The 19,171-nt window shown below is 34.1% G+C and overlaps 3 protein-coding genes across 3 annotated transcripts; 2 read left to right on the top strand and 1 right to left on the bottom strand.

The window, feature by feature from the left end:
- The first annotated feature begins 571 nt into the window (after window positions 1-571).
- On the top strand, window positions 572-9,876 carry LOC130622977 (TBCC domain-containing protein 1-like). The gene is made up of 17 exons (XM_057438445.1): window positions 572-661; window positions 3,374-3,510; window positions 3,588-3,649; window positions 3,837-3,899; window positions 4,719-4,816; window positions 4,907-5,073; window positions 5,186-5,261; window positions 5,539-5,626; window positions 5,893-5,959; window positions 6,283-6,418; window positions 6,643-6,841; window positions 7,034-7,285; window positions 7,585-7,760; window positions 8,065-8,162; window positions 8,321-8,376; window positions 8,457-8,550; window positions 9,628-9,876. The coding sequence occupies exons 2-17, from the start codon at window positions 3,406-3,408 to the stop codon at window positions 9,703-9,705; spliced, it is 1,815 nt and encodes a 604-aa protein (XP_057294428.1). The 5' UTR covers window positions 572-661; window positions 3,374-3,405; the 3' UTR covers window positions 9,706-9,876.
- A 979-nt stretch (window positions 9,877-10,855) lies between these two features.
- LOC130622979 (peripheral myelin protein 22-like) lies at window positions 10,856-18,364 on the bottom strand. The gene is made up of 3 exons (XM_057438446.1): window positions 18,116-18,364; window positions 11,593-11,727; window positions 10,856-11,309 (listed from the first exon to the last, which is right to left on the bottom strand). Exons 1-3 carry the CDS (start codon window positions 18,339-18,341, stop codon window positions 11,110-11,112), a joined length of 561 nt encoding a protein of 186 aa, XP_057294429.1. The 5' UTR covers window positions 18,342-18,364; the 3' UTR covers window positions 10,856-11,109.
- LOC130622976 (uncharacterized) lies at window positions 12,209-17,863 on the top strand. The gene is made up of 2 exons (XM_057438444.1): window positions 12,209-16,881; window positions 16,984-17,863. The coding sequence occupies exons 1-2, from the start codon at window positions 12,354-12,356 to the stop codon at window positions 17,637-17,639; spliced, it is 5,184 nt and encodes a 1,727-aa protein (XP_057294427.1). The 5' UTR covers window positions 12,209-12,353; the 3' UTR covers window positions 17,640-17,863.
- Window positions 18,365-19,171: the final 807 nt, after the last annotated feature.

Genomic DNA, 19,171 nt, shown 5'->3' with positions numbered 1-19,171 from the left:
TCTGTCGATTAACTTCTGTCCTCAAAATAAGATTTATTAAACGATATATATTGCGGTTAGTTACTGTAATTGCACTCCCCTGTTCGATTTTATCAGGCACAAAGGACTGCAAGTAGAAGAACAATATTAACGATAATATCAATACCAAGCCCAAAAATAAAAAAGATCTGATTTCTTTGAAATTGCGAAGACTTTTGATCCTCAGCACTTAGCCCTGGCCGTTTTTTAAAAAATTATTTTTTATCTTTGTTTAGAAGAAACTAGTGCGAGAAAAAAGAAATTTTAATCAGACAGAGAAAAAGGACGTAAGCAGTTCCCATAACCTGATGACTAAAAAGCAGACCAAACTAACAGGTTTGCGTCGACTCTGGCTTGAATACAGCAACCTTTTTAGGACGATTAATATACAAGAACTGTACGAAAACCATAAACATATTCCCTAAAACTGTTACAGCTACATAATAATTGCTTTCTCCCTCTTCTTTTACGCATGCGTGAAATCCTTGACAAGACCCTGTTGCATTTTTTAATTAACGGGGCCCTGGGTTTAAAGTTGCCAAAAAAATTTATTCAGTTTCATGCATCTTTATCACGGAGTCAGATTGCATTTGCAGATGGCGGCGTAACTGTGCAATAAGATGTGGGAGCTCAGATATATATGGTTTGTATTGTGGGTTAACATTTTTTTTAAACGTTCTGAAACATTTTTAACAAAAACGACCAAAGTATTGAAATTCAGCATCAAAATTTATTGAAGCATGCAAATTTTTAAGTTTATACACTAAGTACAACTGCCTAAATTAATACAAACTTTTAATGTTCTATATGAAGAAATGATGACCATGATGCAAATTAACTGCAGTGAGAATGTTTCATTGCAGTTGAATATTACGATCAAACTCTTTTAGCATTAAAAAACTTTAAATCACAATAAGATCTTTTCTTATAATCATATGATGTTCAAATTCCAGTTTAGCTAGCTCTCCAGCTAGCTATATAGCTAGACGTTATTTGAATACTTTCCAGCGCAGTAAGCTCATTTTGGCTCTGGAATTTGCGTATAGATAGCAATTTAAAATATATATTTTTTGTTGATAACTCCAAAATGCCGTTTGTTCTGTTGTTTGACAATCAATCATTGCTCTTTTTAATTGTGGAATATATATCGCTAGCTATATGTGTGGAATACACCTTTACGATAATTCAATTGTACATGCGTTCCTACGGCTCTCCATCGTTTTGCAATATCGGAAAAAAGGAGGTAAAAATAGTGTTATGAGAGTTTGTTAGAGACGAAAGCGTGTCTTCTCCAGTTTTTTAACTTCCGTCGTATCAATTTTTTTCAAATTTTTAGGAAACCTTAATAATAATAAGATACAACTTCTGTGTACTTTTCATTAAAAAAAAAATGCGGCAAGAAAAGTTATGACGAAAAAACCTGTTTTTTCATTAATAAACTCTTATAAAAGTGTGATGTTTACCTCCTCCGATCGCTAATTAAGCTGTGATGGAGTGTTTTCCGGAATTATTGTAAAAGTGTATTCACATATATTGCAGGGTTCTAAAAATTTGATATGTGCCCCCTCTAAAGTGCCATAAACTTGCACACAAGAAAGGGTAGCTGCAGCTACAGCTATAGATAGCAAAAAAATAGCTAAAAGTGTAAGGTTTTTGGGCATACATGATATCGCTTACATCGTTGTTTTATTATATTTATGCTTTTTAGCTAATTTTTGATATTTTGATGTAGGTCCATTACATCAACATTTAGCTGCCATTGTAATTTTAATCTGTATATAATACAACTAATCATTATCATTATCATTAATATACCCCATCCAAAGCCCAGAGGCAGACCGAGAAAGACTTGGCAGGAGGTTATAAGGACAGACTTGATACAGAGGAAGTTGAGTTTAGATCTAGCACAGTCTAGATCAGATTGGAAGAGGGTCATTAATATACCCCGTCCAACCCATGCTAGCATGGAAAACAGACGTTAAGCCGAGAATGATGATGATGATGATAACCTAACTAGGTGGTTAAAATATCTTAAAATAATTTTTGTTATGTCATAATGAATTAGCAATTAGCCTACCCCCCCCCCCCCCCCCCCCCCCCCCCCCCCCCCTCCTAACTGTTTCATGTGATAACAATTGTGGGCAGCCCCTTTAACCGTGTAATTTTTTATATAGATATTAACTGAGATGTTTGTTAGTCATACAGGAAGTTATTTTTGCATTAGGTTTCCACTGACATAAAATACCACAAATTAATTTTTAAACATAATTTATTACTTCATGTTAATTCACAGTGAAAATCTTTTAATTTGTATTAATTCAAACTCTCTCTTTTTTAATTCATGAAACAACATCATCATTAACATCAAAATATTTTGATAAAGTTCATCTTTAATGTTGCTCAAGTAGATGTATAAAAACATATAAAATTCCATGCAAAAAAATGTGCACATATTTTACCAATAATATAATGTTGATATATTAAAAAATTGCAACTACAATTTTTAAGGGTGTAAAATATCTAGTTATAAGAATTAATTTGCCATAGTGCTAATTATATAGCAACAAAATTTTTCATTTCTCTTTCTGTACTGTTTGCAGAGAGTTTAATTTTCTTTGTAAAATGTGTTTTTTTATGGTTTGGCTGCCCCCTAATTTTAAACAAAATTAAGAAAGCGGGACAAATAACTTTTTCTAAATTTGTTTGATAGTATTGATTTAACCATTAGCGAGAAAAATGCTATATTAATTCAATGAAAATTAGTGTTTTATTCGCATTTTAATTTATCCACAAGTGATATGAAACTGTTTTAAATGATCCAGTTAATGCCTATGGTTAATGGTTAATGCCTGATGTGAATATTGATTATTTATTCTCTCAGAGTTTTTGTTGTTATACACTATGTATATATCCTATTGATAAACAATTTGTATTTTGATGTATATATATTTTGATGGTGTATTTTCACTCCTGGAAGAATAATAGTTGACAGTCAACTTGACTCGGTTTTTTGTATCTGGACAGTCAAAAATCAAATTTCGTTTGTCAGCGACCATTGACTGCCCATTATTTTAAGTGCTGCTAGGGTGTTGTTGCTGTTGCAGTCTCCTATTTTTATTTTTTTGGCTTTTGTTTTAGCAGCCTATTTTCAAAATGAGAAGTTAATAGGTATATATAGATATAATATATCTATGTATCAACTTGCTAAATCATAGCACTTCTATCTCCCTACAGGAGAATGTGGGGATGTAAGAGTATAATCATGCAAAATATCAAGCCTGTCCATCAAAAAAAGTCCAGCTCAAATAACATTTTTTAGTTACTTTTAAAAAAATTAACTATATAATATTTTTAGGGTAATATTATGATTGACTACTTTTCTTGGTTATGGCATCTGCAATATCTTCATCAAATATTTACCTTTGGGTAAAGCCAGAACCATTTGATGTTGGTATTATTCAAATTCCACCTCCTATAAAGTTAAATCATCATGTAAGTTTCTTTCTCCGTAGAAGAAATTTTTAGTTGGTGTGCAAGTATAACTTTTACTTCATAAAATATTTTTTTAGAACTTACGAAAATTATTTGCATATGCTAAGAATAAAGGAAATGCTGGTTACCCTCGTATAAGGTATATTTTATTTTGGTGAATGTGTAACTATACAAAATCAATATAAGCAACCTTTTGCTAGTATGATGAAAAATTGAATTATTATATTATTAGAAAGATTGTGCTTGCATCAAACAATTTTTGCTTTTCCTATATATCCTTCTATTTATAAAACAGATTTTCTAAACGTAATTTCTATCAAATTTAGTTATTCAGTATGGAAGCATGTGGCATGCAATAAACTACAAATTGATGAAAGCCTTGCATGGACGTAAGTATTGCAATTATTATGATATTGTTATTTACTATTCGATAAGGCCCATAGAAAAATCCACTTAGGCAAAAAAAACAATGGAAAAATAGGTTGTTTCAAATGATTTCCTAACGTCAGCAGTGCATATAGGGAATAAATTTGCTGAAAATTAGTTGTGTCTCTATTGTGTAGAGCTTAAAACGCTGATCAAGAAAATGTATATGATCATGTGCTTTTGATGAGCGGTTAATGAGATATAAGGGTTTTAAAAATTTGCTAACGTCAACAGTGGCCCATCAAAACCCAAATATTTTTAAAAATATATATACACCTGTTGCCTTCATCGTATAGATCTTGAAACGCTGATCAAGAAAATGTATAGAACATGCACTTTTGACAAACGGTTGCAGAGATTTTAGGGTTTGAAGGTTTTAGGTTTTGAAGGTTTTTTGATGATGTCATCAACCCATCCATTCTGAAACGGATTTCGGGACCCAGGTTTGGGAAACTTACCCAAATTGGTCCTAGGTGGTCCCTAGTTTCCCATGCGGTGAAAAATCATTGACTTCACGTCACCTCGTGTCCAAGTTATTTGACCTTAAAGTTTTAGGTGCACTGTAATGGATTCCTTAATTTAATATAGAATATTGTCGTTAAAGTAGTGTTATTTACGTCGCGCCGTAACGTTAGAAATTTAACATTTAGACATGTATTTTTCGGCAACATTAAAGGAAAATGACCACATCCAATTTGTCAGTTGTAAATGATTTTTTTGCTAAAAATATATTTTTTTCTTTGCCAATGTTTTTGTTTTATTTACAGCTGGTGTTTTTTTAGCTATTTTCACACATGCGAAGTGCTGACTGAAAATGATTCAAATATGCATTTAAAAAATGCAGAGATTATATTTGCTGCAAAAGATGAAGCCGAGAAGGGTTTGTTTACTCGTTATTTTTTGTTTTGTTGTTTGTTGTTGTTATTGTTGTCGTTGTCAATGGTTTATTTTCTCTTTTGTTTTATCTTAGCAACTATAAAGGAGAAACGAAGTGTCGATTTATTGAAATTTATTTTATACTTGTACATTCAACATGCCCATGTTATTTCTATGAAATCACCAATTGTTACTGGTGACGAGTACCCACTAAGAAGTAGATCAAGTGACCTTGAAGGCCGTGCTGCCATTGGTATAAAGGTATGTTTGCATGAGGAGAGTAAACGAATTTTCTATGAAATTTTCTTACCTATGGTGTTATAACTGTAGTTTTTTACTTACTCTCTTATGTATGTATTTTATTTTTGTATAGGGTATTGATGAGAATGCTCAAATGTCATTTATTATCAATAACATCACTGAAATTTTAGACCTGCTTGTGGAACCTGGTATGTTATCTTGTTACTACAAATTAGTCTAGGACCTCAAAACTGTTGCGCATTAAGTTTTTTGCATAGTATTGTCATGGCTAGAATTCTTTGAAAACCATAATTATGCAAAGGGCACGTGACCCAGTGGTTATGAAGTTCTTTTTGAAATCAAAAGATATACCTATATACATTCAGAACACAGGACTCACATTTATTACAGTGTTTTTGCCAATGCGGAAGTGTTGGTAAAACAATAATATTAATAATAATTTAATGTTATCTTGTTGTGTTTTAGATACTTATGGAGAAGACAATGATGTAATGTTAACTGTTGATGCAGTAAAAATCTTAAGTTTTTTAATAGGAGCTACAGTTGATGGCAGGTAGAGAGTTTATGACTGTTGTTTCTGTTTCTTTGTTTTTGTTCGTGTGAAAATGAGAGACACATGTTCCACTCTACCAAGTCTTTAGTCCATTTAAGTTTAAGTGTCAAAGGTAGAGCAACCTAACTGGTACATTGTAGAATTAAATTCTACACCTCTCGACTTAGATCGATTAAACGTTTAAAATTGAACTGGGTAACTGTGAAGGAAATGTTACACAACGCTGTTTATAAAGATTTACTTAAATTTGGATTGTTTCATTTTAGAACGGTTTTATCACTGGAACAAGCTGCTTGTCAACAAAAAGAAGCTAAAAAAGCAGGCTATTCTAAAGTAAGAAAAAAGTTATTAACCACCAGTCACACATTTTAAACATAACTTTATAGGAAAACATACAAGAAATTATCCATTGCCGTTATTTACTGATTACTATTTTAACTTTTTTGCAACAGCACAAAATTTATTGGAATATTAGGCTCAGCCAAATTTACCGAGTTTAAGGTGGTTTATATCTGTTTCACAGCCTGGTGAAACAGATTTTGCAATTCGTGGACTTGATAATCTATATCTCTGTAGAAGTTTGATACCATACACAGAAAATGTGAGCTGCTTAAAAAAACTATAAAATTATGTTTTGAGTATTTACTTTCTTGTAGATCTCGCAAATGTTTAGCTGTCGTCGTCTTCAAAGTTGGATCAAAGCATATTTACACAGAAACCCTTTTGGTATTTACTCGTGTTTAACATTGGGTCAGAAACTTCGTGGAAGAGGATACACTTGTGGAGATGACAGTAAGTGAGAAATATCAAGCATCAAAAACATTCTGAAGCTCTTATAAAAAAATAGGTTTCTTTAAAAAAGCTTTCAGTTAACAGTTTAAAAATGGTCGCAGAGTGCTCATTCTTTAAATTATTTTCACGTTACAAGACCTGTACTGCTATTCTGTGCCATAACATTTGATAACTTGCAGTATTCACTGTTTTAACAAATTTCTCTTAAAAATCTCTTCTACTAGGTTTCAGCACCAGTTTTAGTACAAGCCTTAGCACCAGCATGAGTGAAGATATGATGGTAGCATCGTACCGCCCTCATATGGATTGGTATGACATGCAGACTCAGCTTCTGCAAGACGCCGAACTTACAGCTTCTCTTAAATCGTCTCAACCCAACATTGTAAACAGAATAATAACCAATGCAAATTACTCCCCTGACTGGTATGTGTATTTATTGGGAGGGGTTTTGTATGTAAATTTATTAGTCATTTAAAAAGCACGGTAGCTAGAGAGATACAGTTTTATGTAATGTATGTATGTTCCCTACATTTGATTATGTTATGCACATATCTAATCAACCATTTTGCTTATTTGTTGAAATCTTATTATTGTAGAAACAAAATTCTTTTTCAGTTCAAAGCGTATGATTTGTAACCAGGTGTGCAGAAGAACAGTAGCACGCACTGGCGATGTTTTATCGAACAGTATGGTGAATATTCATCGTTGTCAACATTCACATCTCTACTTGATGTCACCTTTGTATTCTGTCATCATTGAGAAGTGTCATGATTCCACTGTAGTACTGGGAGCTGTCAACACAGTGGTGCTGGTGATAGCTTGTGAGAATATACAATTGGTTGGTGTAACAAAGCGGATCGTTATTATGTAAGTTAGTTGTGGATTAAATAATGCAGCCTGGTTATATCCTGAAATATTAAAATGTGAATACCTTAAAAACGGAAAAAAGACCTATTGAAAAACTTTCTAAGCTCTACAAGATTAGTTTAATTATATCTTTATTTACACAGACAAACTTGTTGATTGTTTTAAAAGCACCTGGTCTCTTGGTTCAAATCGGGAGTGCTAAATAAATCAAATACTAATTTTTATGTTCTACAAAAATTTTAGAAAATACCTTAAGAGCATCAACATCTTTTTAATGTCGTTATTCTTTAATGTTTTAGGTCTTGTAGAAATTCATCATTCCATCTGTGCACGCAATCAAAACCAGTTTTAATTGGCAAAAATAAATCGTTAAAATTTGCACCTTACTACACTTACTATCCACACTTAGAAAGCGACATGGTTAAAGCTGGTATTACACCAGAACTAAATTACTGGAATCGACCTTTACTGCTAGGTGAACTTCCTTTTTTAAAAAAATGGTTGTCTTCTTAAACTTCATTTATCAGACCAAACCTTTCTGTTTGGCAGGCAAATAAAATAATTATCTTAGCAAACCATAAAACGTTCATGGTGCGAAATGTAATCTCTCAGAATTAATTTGCAAAATTGCCACTACTACAAATCTTACGGGCTGTAATTTCGCTCCTTCAGTTTGTTTGTGTAACTTTAATATTTAATTTTATGTTAATTTCTGATGTCTCCATTAACGCTGCATTGTGATAAAAACTAACTAACAACTTTTCGCTTTGTTTTTATAGGATTAAAAAAAGATGAGGAAGACGAGATATGGAGAGAATTTCCACCAAGAGACTTTTTCAAATTTGTAATTCCGTTTGATACTGGAGGAGCAACAAAGGTAAAGTTATTTAATTTACTTTTTTTTTTCCTCAGTTTGTTGAGATCACTGAAAAAATTCTGCCCTACAAAAACAAAATCTTAACAATTTTTACTCAGCTTTTTGACTATTCAGAAAATATCTTTCTAACAAACCAAGTAAATATTTTCAATTTTTAGATATGTCCGATGCATCTACCTCGTCGATATAAAGATGCTTTACTGGAAAGAGAAAGGTACCAAAAATTTTATTCTCACATTAAAAATTTTTAATTTGGTAGGCTCTACTGTAAGGTTCATTTAAATTTTATTTCAGACGAATAGTTGAATGGCATGAGATGATACGAACGTCTTCATTGCACAAGCCACAAAGAGTTCAGCTTCAAACATTAGTCAACGAAAGATTTCAGGTTGGTAAAGGGGAATTTGATTGAATGAGTGACTGTCATGTGACCAGCCCTGTCATGTGACCAAATTGATAGATTAATTTACAGTTTCTGTTATTATACAGTCCGGATAATCAAAACTTGCAAAAACTCAAATTGTCCTTAAATTGCACAAACCACTCGATAACTAAAATATCCCCCACAAAACCACTCGATAACTTAAATATCCCCCACAGAACCGCTATATTACTTAAATGTTCCCTAATAACCGCCCGATAACTTAAATATCTCCTACAAAACCAATCAATAAATTAAATATCTCCCACAAAACCACTCGATAACTTAAATATCCCATAGAGAACTACTCTATTACTTAAATGTTCCCTAATAACCGCCCGATAACTTAAATATCCCCTACAAAACCATTCGATAACTTAAATGTTTCCTAATAAACCACCCGATAACTTTAATATCCCCTACAAAACCATTCGATAACTTAAATGTTTCCTAATAAACCGCCCGATAACTTTAATATCTCCCACAAAACCATTCGATGACTTAAATGTTCCCTAATAACCGCCCGATAACATAAATATCCCCTACAAAACCATTCGATAACTTAAATGTTTCCTAATAAACCGCCCGATAACTTTAATATCCCCTACAAAACCATTCGATAACTTAAATGTTCCCTAATAAACCGCCCGATAACTTTAATATCTCCCACAAAACCAATCAATAACTTTAATATCTCCCACAAAACCATTCGATAACTTAAATGTTTCCTAATAAACCGCCCGATAACTTAAATATCTCCCACAAAACCATTCGATAACTTAAATGTTCCCTAATAAACCGCCCGATAACTTTAATATCTCCCACAAAACCATTCAATAACTTAAATGTTCCCTAATAAACCGCCCGATAACTTTAATATCTCCCACAAAACCACTCGATAACTTAAATATCCCACTACTACTCTATTACTTAAGTAATATAAACATAAAAATGATTTTTTATAGCAAAAAATTTGGTTATTTTTGGAAATCAGTTTAAAAAATGGTTGTCATCAGTTTTTTTTATTTATTTTTTTTTCTCTAGGAGTGGTTACAGGAAACTGGATATAATAGTTTATTGGAAAGTCTCGCTCCACCAGTTCCACCGGTTGCTCCGAAGTAGCTAACACTCTATTGAGTTTAGTTTGAATGCTGGTCATTCAAAGAGTCCGTTGACAAGAATCAATAAGGATTTCTCTCTTCGGTTAATTCAACAATAGAACAATAGGAAAATAGTCTAAAAAATTATGTAAATATTTTCGTGTATAGGGCTTAATAATAGATAATTCAACTATACGGGTTTTTTTTGGTCAATCGTAAATGTTCAGTAATACCGTATTTATGCGTTTATGATCTTTTTAAAAAAGTCTCCGAAAATTGGAGCGCACGATGTGATATGTTTTGTATATCCTGTGATTTTTTTTTGACATATAGGACTGGTTTTTAGGCTGCATAGAAAAAGGCTGCGCAACTGACCGGAAGTAAGGTTAAAAAGGAGCAGTGCATCAAGTAAGGTTAAAAAAGGGCCGTTCCCAGGGCAATTTGCATTTCTGATGTAACGGATCAGGGTCTTAGAGACCTTGGGACGAGGACGATCTTGACTGATACGCTAGGCTATACTTTTTAGAAATTGTTTAATTTACACCAACAGTATTTTCAGAAGACAATGCAAATAAAATGTAGGTTGTAAACGTAATATTGAATAATCTCTATAACAAAACTCGTATTTTGTTTGGACAAAGTGGGTCTTACTTTCACGCACGAAAACTTTAAGGTGTAAGAAAACCAAAGCCAACCTCGTCCCCTGGGCATCTTGTATCTTTTCTGACATCAGGGCGAGATACGAACATGTCTCGCCATGCCGGTTATGGAAAACAGACAACGGGCGCTGAAAACGAGCTTAAACAAATGCAATATATTCTTATCGACTTCGCACAACCTCGAATCCAGCCCCTATAGCGTTTTATTATGAAGTATTCATCCTCATATTAAGAAGTGCTACAGGCCCTGGGATTGAGGTTGTCATTTGAAGCAACAGCGAAATTCCCGTGAATTTTCTACGACCTCACGACTACTTCCTAAATAATTGCTAAAAAAATCGACATTTTTTCTTTTTCTTGAGCAAATTTCATTTCTGTCTTCTAAAGGCAAACAGAAAGGCTTGGAACTAAAACTGGATTAGCATGAATCTTAATACCCATGGACAACTAATTTGAAAAGGCGCGCTTCATTTGAGTTCCTGCACTGGCAATTTAAAAGGATATCGCACTTCATTTTATTACATCCCTCAGGACGTCTTTGTTTACTTATATATGCATAATATATTACGTTTACGAAACTACACAAAATATCGAATTTGTTCTGTCATATAATATTTTATGTACAAATTATCTAACATCCAACCTCATTGTGTCGTCTGTCATAGCGTGCATCTAGTGTTCCATCACATTTAAAAGTATTAAAAATCTTCTGCTAGTAAAATTTCATTTATAAACATGTACCAACTCTGTCCGAGTTTGTTTTACATTTATTGGAAGGATGAGGTTCGGCTTGAGGACGGGGACTTTTTCTTTCGACCATCAAACAACGCAAGGATCGCCACAATGCCGATAATATACACTGTACACCATCCAACTATATAACTCCATCCAAACGACATATCGGAAGAGGAAACTACTTTGATATTTTTGTCAGCAAATAATCCAAGCCCACAAATTATTAAAGCACCTGAGAAGTAAAACACGAACAGTTAGTCCAAGCTTTTGAGTGACTAAAAAATGATGAAAATTTATGTTGTTTTGCATTGTGTAAACTCAGCGCTAAACTGCGATAAACATTAAGCTGTTTTTAAAAGATTCTGATAATGACACCTAAACACTTGATATAAACTGCTCTACGAGTTTGTAAAATCTCAGGATTCAGGCCAAAAACACACACTGGGACTATGGATCATGATAATTCCCTATGCGGTACATGAACAAGCGTTGTCAACAGCAAATTTTGCACGTACCTGTAGTAGCCTGCAGAATTGTGATTATAAACGCTGGATTGTCTTTGTGTCTTAGCATATACACGAAATATGCCCACGTAAACACATTCATAAATATTGAAATTATCATCAATACACGAATGGGAGTAAAATAACCTAAGAAGAAGAGAATCATATATAGAAGGCTGTCGATTTTTTCTATAACAGCCTTATAACAACTTTTTCCGATTTCTCTTTTTAAGGAGGAAACGTTCCTGGGCACAGGGTCCAGTTCCTGTGCATTTAAATTAAAAGTTTTCCCAGTCGCGGTTGGGTGTATTTTGGCGGTTGTTGTATTTCCGGACGGTAACTTTAAACTTAAAAAGCCGTCGTTTTTAACAACCAATCGCAGTCTAAAATACGCTACCATTTTTACCTTTTTTAAATGTTGGGAAATGCCAGACTGCTGCTTGAAATTTTTCCAAGCTTCAAGAAACTGTGCGAAGAGACTTGTGAATAATTTAAATAAGCCTGTGGTTACCATATTTGTTTATATCTTCCCCAGTCCTCTAGCTGCTCTTATTATGTATTTATATTCTCGCACATGTTAGTTTTAGATTTCGTTCTTTAAAAATATAGTCACGTTTTAAAATAAAGTTTATTTGTATCCGAATTTAGCTGGAAATTCATTGGAGCCCTCGGAGAGATACTTTGCTTATGTATCTATGGTTTTATTTAGTGGTTTTTAGTTGTCTTATTTTTATTGGTTTGGTTTAAAGTTTGGTGTTGTTTTGATTTTAAAAATGGGTGATTTCGCGAAGTACAACAAAGTTAGAAAGTCTGTTGTTAGAACTGCAAACAAATTAATTACAAGGGGAGAGACAATTATTTCGTCATATACCGATAATGTTGCAGATGTTCGTCAAATTGAGTCGATCCGTGATACTTTGATGGAAAAAATAGCGAAAGTTGCTGAACTAAACGAGTCGATTATGGATTGCTTGACAGAGCAGGATGATATCGACAAGGAAGAAGATTCTAGTACGGAGGAAATGATGATGTTAAAGGATAAACTTCGTCTGTTTGAATCATTTTTAGAAAAACGATCAGCCAAAAAGGATTTTTCAGAAGCAGGAAGCACTTTCAGCCACAGTAAACTAATAAAATTGCCTCGCTTACATTTACAGCCCTTTGATGGGCATCCGGAAAACTGGTCGACTTTCTGGGATAGCTTTGAATGTGCCGTACACACTAATGACGATATTTCCGACGTTCAAAAAATGACCTATTTAAAAAATCTAGTAGAAGGTCCCGCTGCAAGTTGTATCGCTGGGTTTAGACTTAGCAATGAAAATTATAAAACCGTCGTTGATTTACTGAAAGAGAGATATAATAATAAACAGTTACTTATTTCAGCACATATGAAAAAATTACTGAAACTTGAACAGGCGAATAACTTAACTAACATAGAAACATTGCGTAATGTATTTGACAACGTTGAGACACAAGTGAGAAGTCTGGAAAATTTAGATGTCACGTCTGAAAATTATGGTCCGCTATTAATACCGGTACTTATGTCGAAACTTCCAGAAGAGCTTAATTTAATTATTAGTCGTCAATTTAACGACAAAGATTGCTGGGATATGAAGTTAGTTTTAAGAGCGTTAAAATCGGAGATCGAAGTTCGTGAGAAATCTGCATATTCTTTACAACAGCCACACGATAACAACCCGTTTTCATCATCGGCATTACCAGTTCACTATTCACATCAATCGAACCGTGATCTTCCGCACAATCAGTATCAGAACAATCAGCATAATTATCGCAATCATCAGAATAATCAGAATAATTATAGATGCATATTTTGTGACAAATCGCATAAATCACAGCAATGCCGAATAATCACTAATTTCGACGCAAGGAAAAACGTGTTACGTGACAAGAAGAGATGTTTTGTTTGTTTGAAAGGTGGACATTTAGCCAAGTCTTGTTATTCTAAGATTAGTTGTTTAAAGTGTTCGGGTAGACACCATGTTGCTATTTGTGATAAGAAAAGGGACGTTGACCAAGGTCGTAGAGATAAGGATGGAACCGAACAAGAAAAACCAGAAAATGTTGCTGGTGCCACTTCGTTGGTTACAAGTTCAAATTCGCTCGACATTCCGAGTTCCGTTATGTTGCAAACCGCTAAAGTTAAAGTTGTTAATACTACTGATCCTTCAAAAATTGAGAACACGAGAATTTTGTTCGATAACTGTTCCCAATTAAGTTACATATCGCCCGAGTTATGTGAAAAATTGCAATTAAAGGTTGTTGGTAAGCGTGAGATTTGCATCCGTATTTTTGGTAAACATTCGTTCAAAGAAACTTTAGATAGGGTGCAGTTTTCAGTGATCGGTTTAGATGGAGATAAAATCAACGTTGATTGTTATGTGAAAAATATTTGTCATCCTTTAACAGGACAGAATTTTAACGATTGTTTGAAGTATAAACACTTGAAAGACTTACGTTTAGCTGACAGTAACTGTAATAATAGAGATTTGAAGGTGGATGTCTTGTTGGGTGCTGATAATTATTGGAAATTTTTTGATGGTGGTATAGTTCGGGGTGAGGATGGGCCAGTTGCTTTAAATTCAAAGGTTGGATACATTGTAAGTGGACGCATAGGGTCGAGTGAAGGTAGTAGAAGTGCAGTCTTGGTAGCAAACGTATTGAAGATTGGGGCTGAGTTTGTCGAAGATAAGTTGGATAATCAGTTGGAAAAGTTTTGGTCCTTCGAAAACGCTGGTATCGAGGAACAACCAGCTGTTGAAAATTTTTGTGAAAATGTTAAATTCAGCGCGCAGACTAAACGTTACGAGGTGCGGCTGCCTTTTAAGGATGATCACGATGTGCTCCCTGATAATTATTGTGTTTCTTCAAAGAGACTTGAATCATTGAGGCATAAATTGAAAAATAATCCCGAATTATTGCGTAATTATAACAGTATCCTCAAAGAACAGCTTGAACAAGGTATCATTGAAAGAGTTACCAACGACGATTGTACCAAAAGACAAGTTCACTATTTACCACACCGACCAGTCATTCGTGATGATAAACCAAGCACCAAAGTACGCATGGTATTCGATGCAAGTTCAAAATCGGTGGGACTGTCTTCATTAAATGATTGTTTGTATGCTGGACCATCTTTAACGGAGCCTTTATATAACGTTTTATTGCGCTTTCGATCTCACAAAGTAGCCTTCATTGCTGATATCGAGAAGGCATTTTTACAAATTAGTTTACATCCAACCGATCGTGATTTTGTTCGTTTTATTTGGTTTAAAGATTTACATAATTTATCAGAACAAAACATTGAAACTGCAGAAATTGGTATTTATAGATTGAGTAGAGTATTGTTTGGTGTAAGTTCGTCACCATTCCTCCTTAGTGCCACTCTTATTAAGCATGCTGAATCGTTTAATCATGTTGATCCTTTGTTTGTACAGAAGTTATTGAGTTCACTTCACGTTGATGATCTAACTTCCGGTGGCGCTACTGTTAATGCAGCACATGATTTTTACCAGAAATGTAAACAACGTCTCGCTGAAGCAAATTTCAATCTGCATAAATTTCATTCGAATTCCGAAGAGTTGGAACAATTAGTTACCAAACCCCATGTTGCTCATACCGGACATGTTACCAAAGTTCTTGGTGTTTTGTGGGATAAAAAGAAAGATTCGCTCTTATTCACATTCGACGACATTTTATCGTTAGCGAAGGCCATACCGACAAAACGACAATTGATTAAATTTACCGCTTCCATTTATGACCCTCTTGGTCTTATTAACCCTATTGTTATGCGATTAAAAACATTGTTTCAAAAAACCTGTGTAGGTAAAATTGGTTGGGACATCGAGTTGAGTGGACAGGTTTTGGACGAGTGGCGAGTTACGTACAATGATTTTAAAAGTTTTTCACATTTGAATGTACCACGATGTTACGATGGCGGGAATATTGTTGATGTACAATTGCATGGTTTTTCTGATGCTTCTTTGAAAGGTTACGGTGCGTGTGTTTATTTGAGGTTCGAACATGCTGATGGTAGTTTTTTTACGAAGTTAGTGACGTCTAAGTCGAGAATCGCGCCAATTAAACCGGTCACGATACCTCGATTGGAGCTGTATGGTGCAGTGATGTTAGCGAAGCTGGTGAAGTATGTTCGTGATGAGTTGAGTTTGGTTTATGATATTTCTGTGACACGGTGTTGGATTGATTCGTCTATTGTTTTATATTGGATTAAAAATGTTAATAAGAAGTATGAGGTGGTTGTCGAACGGCGAGTTGGTATCATTCGTGATTTAGTTTCACCGGACAGTTGGTTTCATGTGGAGTCAAAGGCAAATCCTGCGGATATTTTGTCGAGAGGTTGTTTGGTATATGAGTTGGTGAACAATAACTTATGGTTTTCAGGACCTGATTTCTTGCGCGACACTAACATCTCAGCTTCGAGTTTTAATTTCAGTAATTTCAAGGTTGATGATTCGACTTGTTTAATTGTTGGTAACGACGAATCAGAGGAGAGCACCGAAGAAGAAATTGATTTAAATTTTATGAACATTGCACGATATTCTAATTACACACGTTTATTGCGAATTACCGCATTGGTTTTACGATTTGTTGGAAACCTCAGAAAAAAGCGTCGTAAGGAAGAATTGGTTTTACATACATTTGTTACAAAGGACGAGCAGTTGCATGCAGAAAAACTGTGGATTAAATATGCGCAAAAAGATATAATTCAACTTCCGAGTTACAAGCAGTTACAAAAAGATTTACGATTTCAAAATATTGATGGTATTATTCGTTGTAAGGGACGCTTAGAAAACGCTCCTTTAGACTTTGATACTAAGTTTCCGATATTTTTACCGAAAAAAAATCCTTTAACTAGGCTAGTCATTTTGCATTATCATGTTCAAGTTTTGCATAATGGTTTGAAAGAAACACTTAATGCCATCAGATCGAAATTTTGGATTCCAAAAGCACGAAATTACATAAAGCAGTTAATCCGACAGTGCTATTTATGTCGTTATTATGAAGGGAAATCTTATGCGTATCCTGTTTCACCAGCATTACCGAAATCACGACTATCCAATCATCATCCGTTTAAACATACTGGTCTCGACTATGCCGGACCTTTATATGTTCGAAATGTTTATCATGGTGGAAGTATGTATAAAGCTTGGGTGTTCTTATTTACTTGTACCAGTACCAGAGCTTTACATTTGGATTTAGTTCCTGATGCTTCGTCTTCAGGTTGTATTCGTAGTCTTCGCCGATTTTTCAGTGAACGAGGTATTCCCTCTGAAATTATTTCTGATAATGGTAGTCAATTCATTGCCGAAGATACGCAACGATTTTCGTCAAATCGAGGAATTAAATGGCATTTTAATTTAGAAGCCGCTCCTTGGTGGGGAGGGATGTTCGAAAGACTTGTAAGATCCGTTAAACGTTGTTTAAAGAAGACTTTACACAATACCAGATTATCGTATGAAGAACTACTGACTGTTCTAGCTGAAATTCAAGCAGTTATTAATAACAGACCGCTGACATTTTTGTATGAAAACATAGGTGAGCAACCATTAACACCTAACCATTTATTATTTGGGAGAAAAATTAATTTGGAAGCCTCACATATTGATAGCGATGAAAATGAAAAAGATTTGTGTCAACGTTATGATCATTTGCAACGTATCATAAACCACTATTGGAATCGATGGAAATGCGAATATTTGACAGAGTTACGCGAATATCACAGAGTTGGCAAATCACGTGGTGAAACTTCTATTCGAATCAACGATGTTGTTTTAATTGAGGAAGCAAAGCAACCGAGACAAAATTGGAAAATGGGAGTCGTTGAAGAGTTCGTACCATCACGTGACGGCAAGAAACGGGGAGCTGTCGTTAGATATGTTCTCAATGGAAACACACATACAATAAGAAGACCGATAAACAAACTTTATCCTGTTGAATTAGCGAAAGACGAAGCTGAAAAGAAAGAAGAAGTAAATATCACATTCATTGACGAAAATGATATCATAACGAACATTTAAATAAGAAACATAAAGACATTATGTTATACATTTGTTGACACTTTTATAGTTTATCACGTATTTGTTATATATAAGATATTTAGGCAGCTAGGGGGGAGGATGTGGTTACCATATTTGTTTATATCTTCCCCAGTCCTCTAGCTGCTCTTATTATGTATTTATATTCTCGCACATGTTAGTTTTAGATTTCGTTCTTTAAAAATATAGTCACGTTTTAAAATAAAGTTTATTTGTATCCGAATTTAGCTGGAAATTCAAAGCCCACGAGAGGGAATGGCGGATGACCTATAATTCCAAATCTTTTGTTTAGCTACAGGGTCTTAGGATTACAACCTTAAATAAAGAAAAGACTTCCTGCGTATTTTCTTAGGAGGTGTAAAACCTTTTTGTAAATGACCTCATTTGGCTAATACAATGAAACAACTTGAAACTTGTCGGGTATAAAATCAAAAAAAACAACAACAAAATGTTCATACCAGGCACTACGACATAATCACTACATTTCATGCCATATTTTGTTTGCGTACAAACTTTCCATATTCCTTGAGTGTGCACATCATGTTGTTTCAACCAGACATTTGAAGCAGTACACGTGACTTGAAGAACGAACAAAGAGAACAAAAGAAAGGCGAGTACGATTCGTAATCTTGACCAATGAAGTGCTCGAATAAATGTTACAACTCGACTCTCAGTAAACTCCATCTTCGGTCATATTAATTGTGAAACTAACAAAAAATATAAAAGTTAAAACTTGTGATGTTGCCTGCTTTCAAAAGACTTTTGTCTCACTTATATCTCAAGACCATGTTACAGATAATAAATACATACACAAAAAGTCAAAAAAATAAATAAATAAAATAAACAAACAAACAAATATAATAAACAAATAAATGAGAGGATAAATAAAAGTCGGTCCCAGTTAGTAGAAAGGAATGATATGATTTTTCAATAATGAAGTCATTTAGCGCTGTTGCTGGATGTTTTATAAATGTTGTATTAAGTTTTGCCTTCCTTGCATAATTATATTATCAACGAATTAAATATCTATCTATTAAGTCAGCGAAACTGCACCGATGAGAGTTTTTATTACAGAAATTCTGTTGTAAATTTATTGTACAGTTCCTCTAGCTAATGTTTCGTTAGATACACTTCTTTTAAACACAATGTTTCTTAAAGACTAGGTATTTTTTATTAAACTCACTCCGTTATTATTCAACAGATGTAATTTAATGAGCTTTTAGATTTCCCTTGAAAGTGAGATTATTTCTTTTCCAATATAAGAGAAAGCGAATCTCCGGATACCAATGCAAATATGTCATTTAAGTCAGAGGACAAGGCCGACCTTTTCAAGTCTTTGCAAAATCAATATTACAGATAGTGTGCGAATTAAAGTAGAAACATATCTGTCTTTGCTAACTGGACTAAAAATTTAAGTGTTACAGTATACCAGCACTGGCAATCTAGTGGTGGAATGTTCGCCTAACAGTACCGGGAGATCCAAATCCTGTGTTCTCATCAAAAAGCGAACGTGA

Source organism: Hydractinia symbiolongicarpus, chromosome 13 (genome assembly GCF_029227915.1).
Source record: "Hydractinia symbiolongicarpus strain clone_291-10 chromosome 13, HSymV2.1, whole genome shotgun sequence".
Taxonomy (NCBI): Eukaryota; Metazoa; Cnidaria; class Hydrozoa; order Anthoathecata; family Hydractiniidae; genus Hydractinia; species Hydractinia symbiolongicarpus.
Note: the sequence above shows the minus strand (reverse complement) of the source record. Positions and strands in the feature narration are given on the sequence as shown.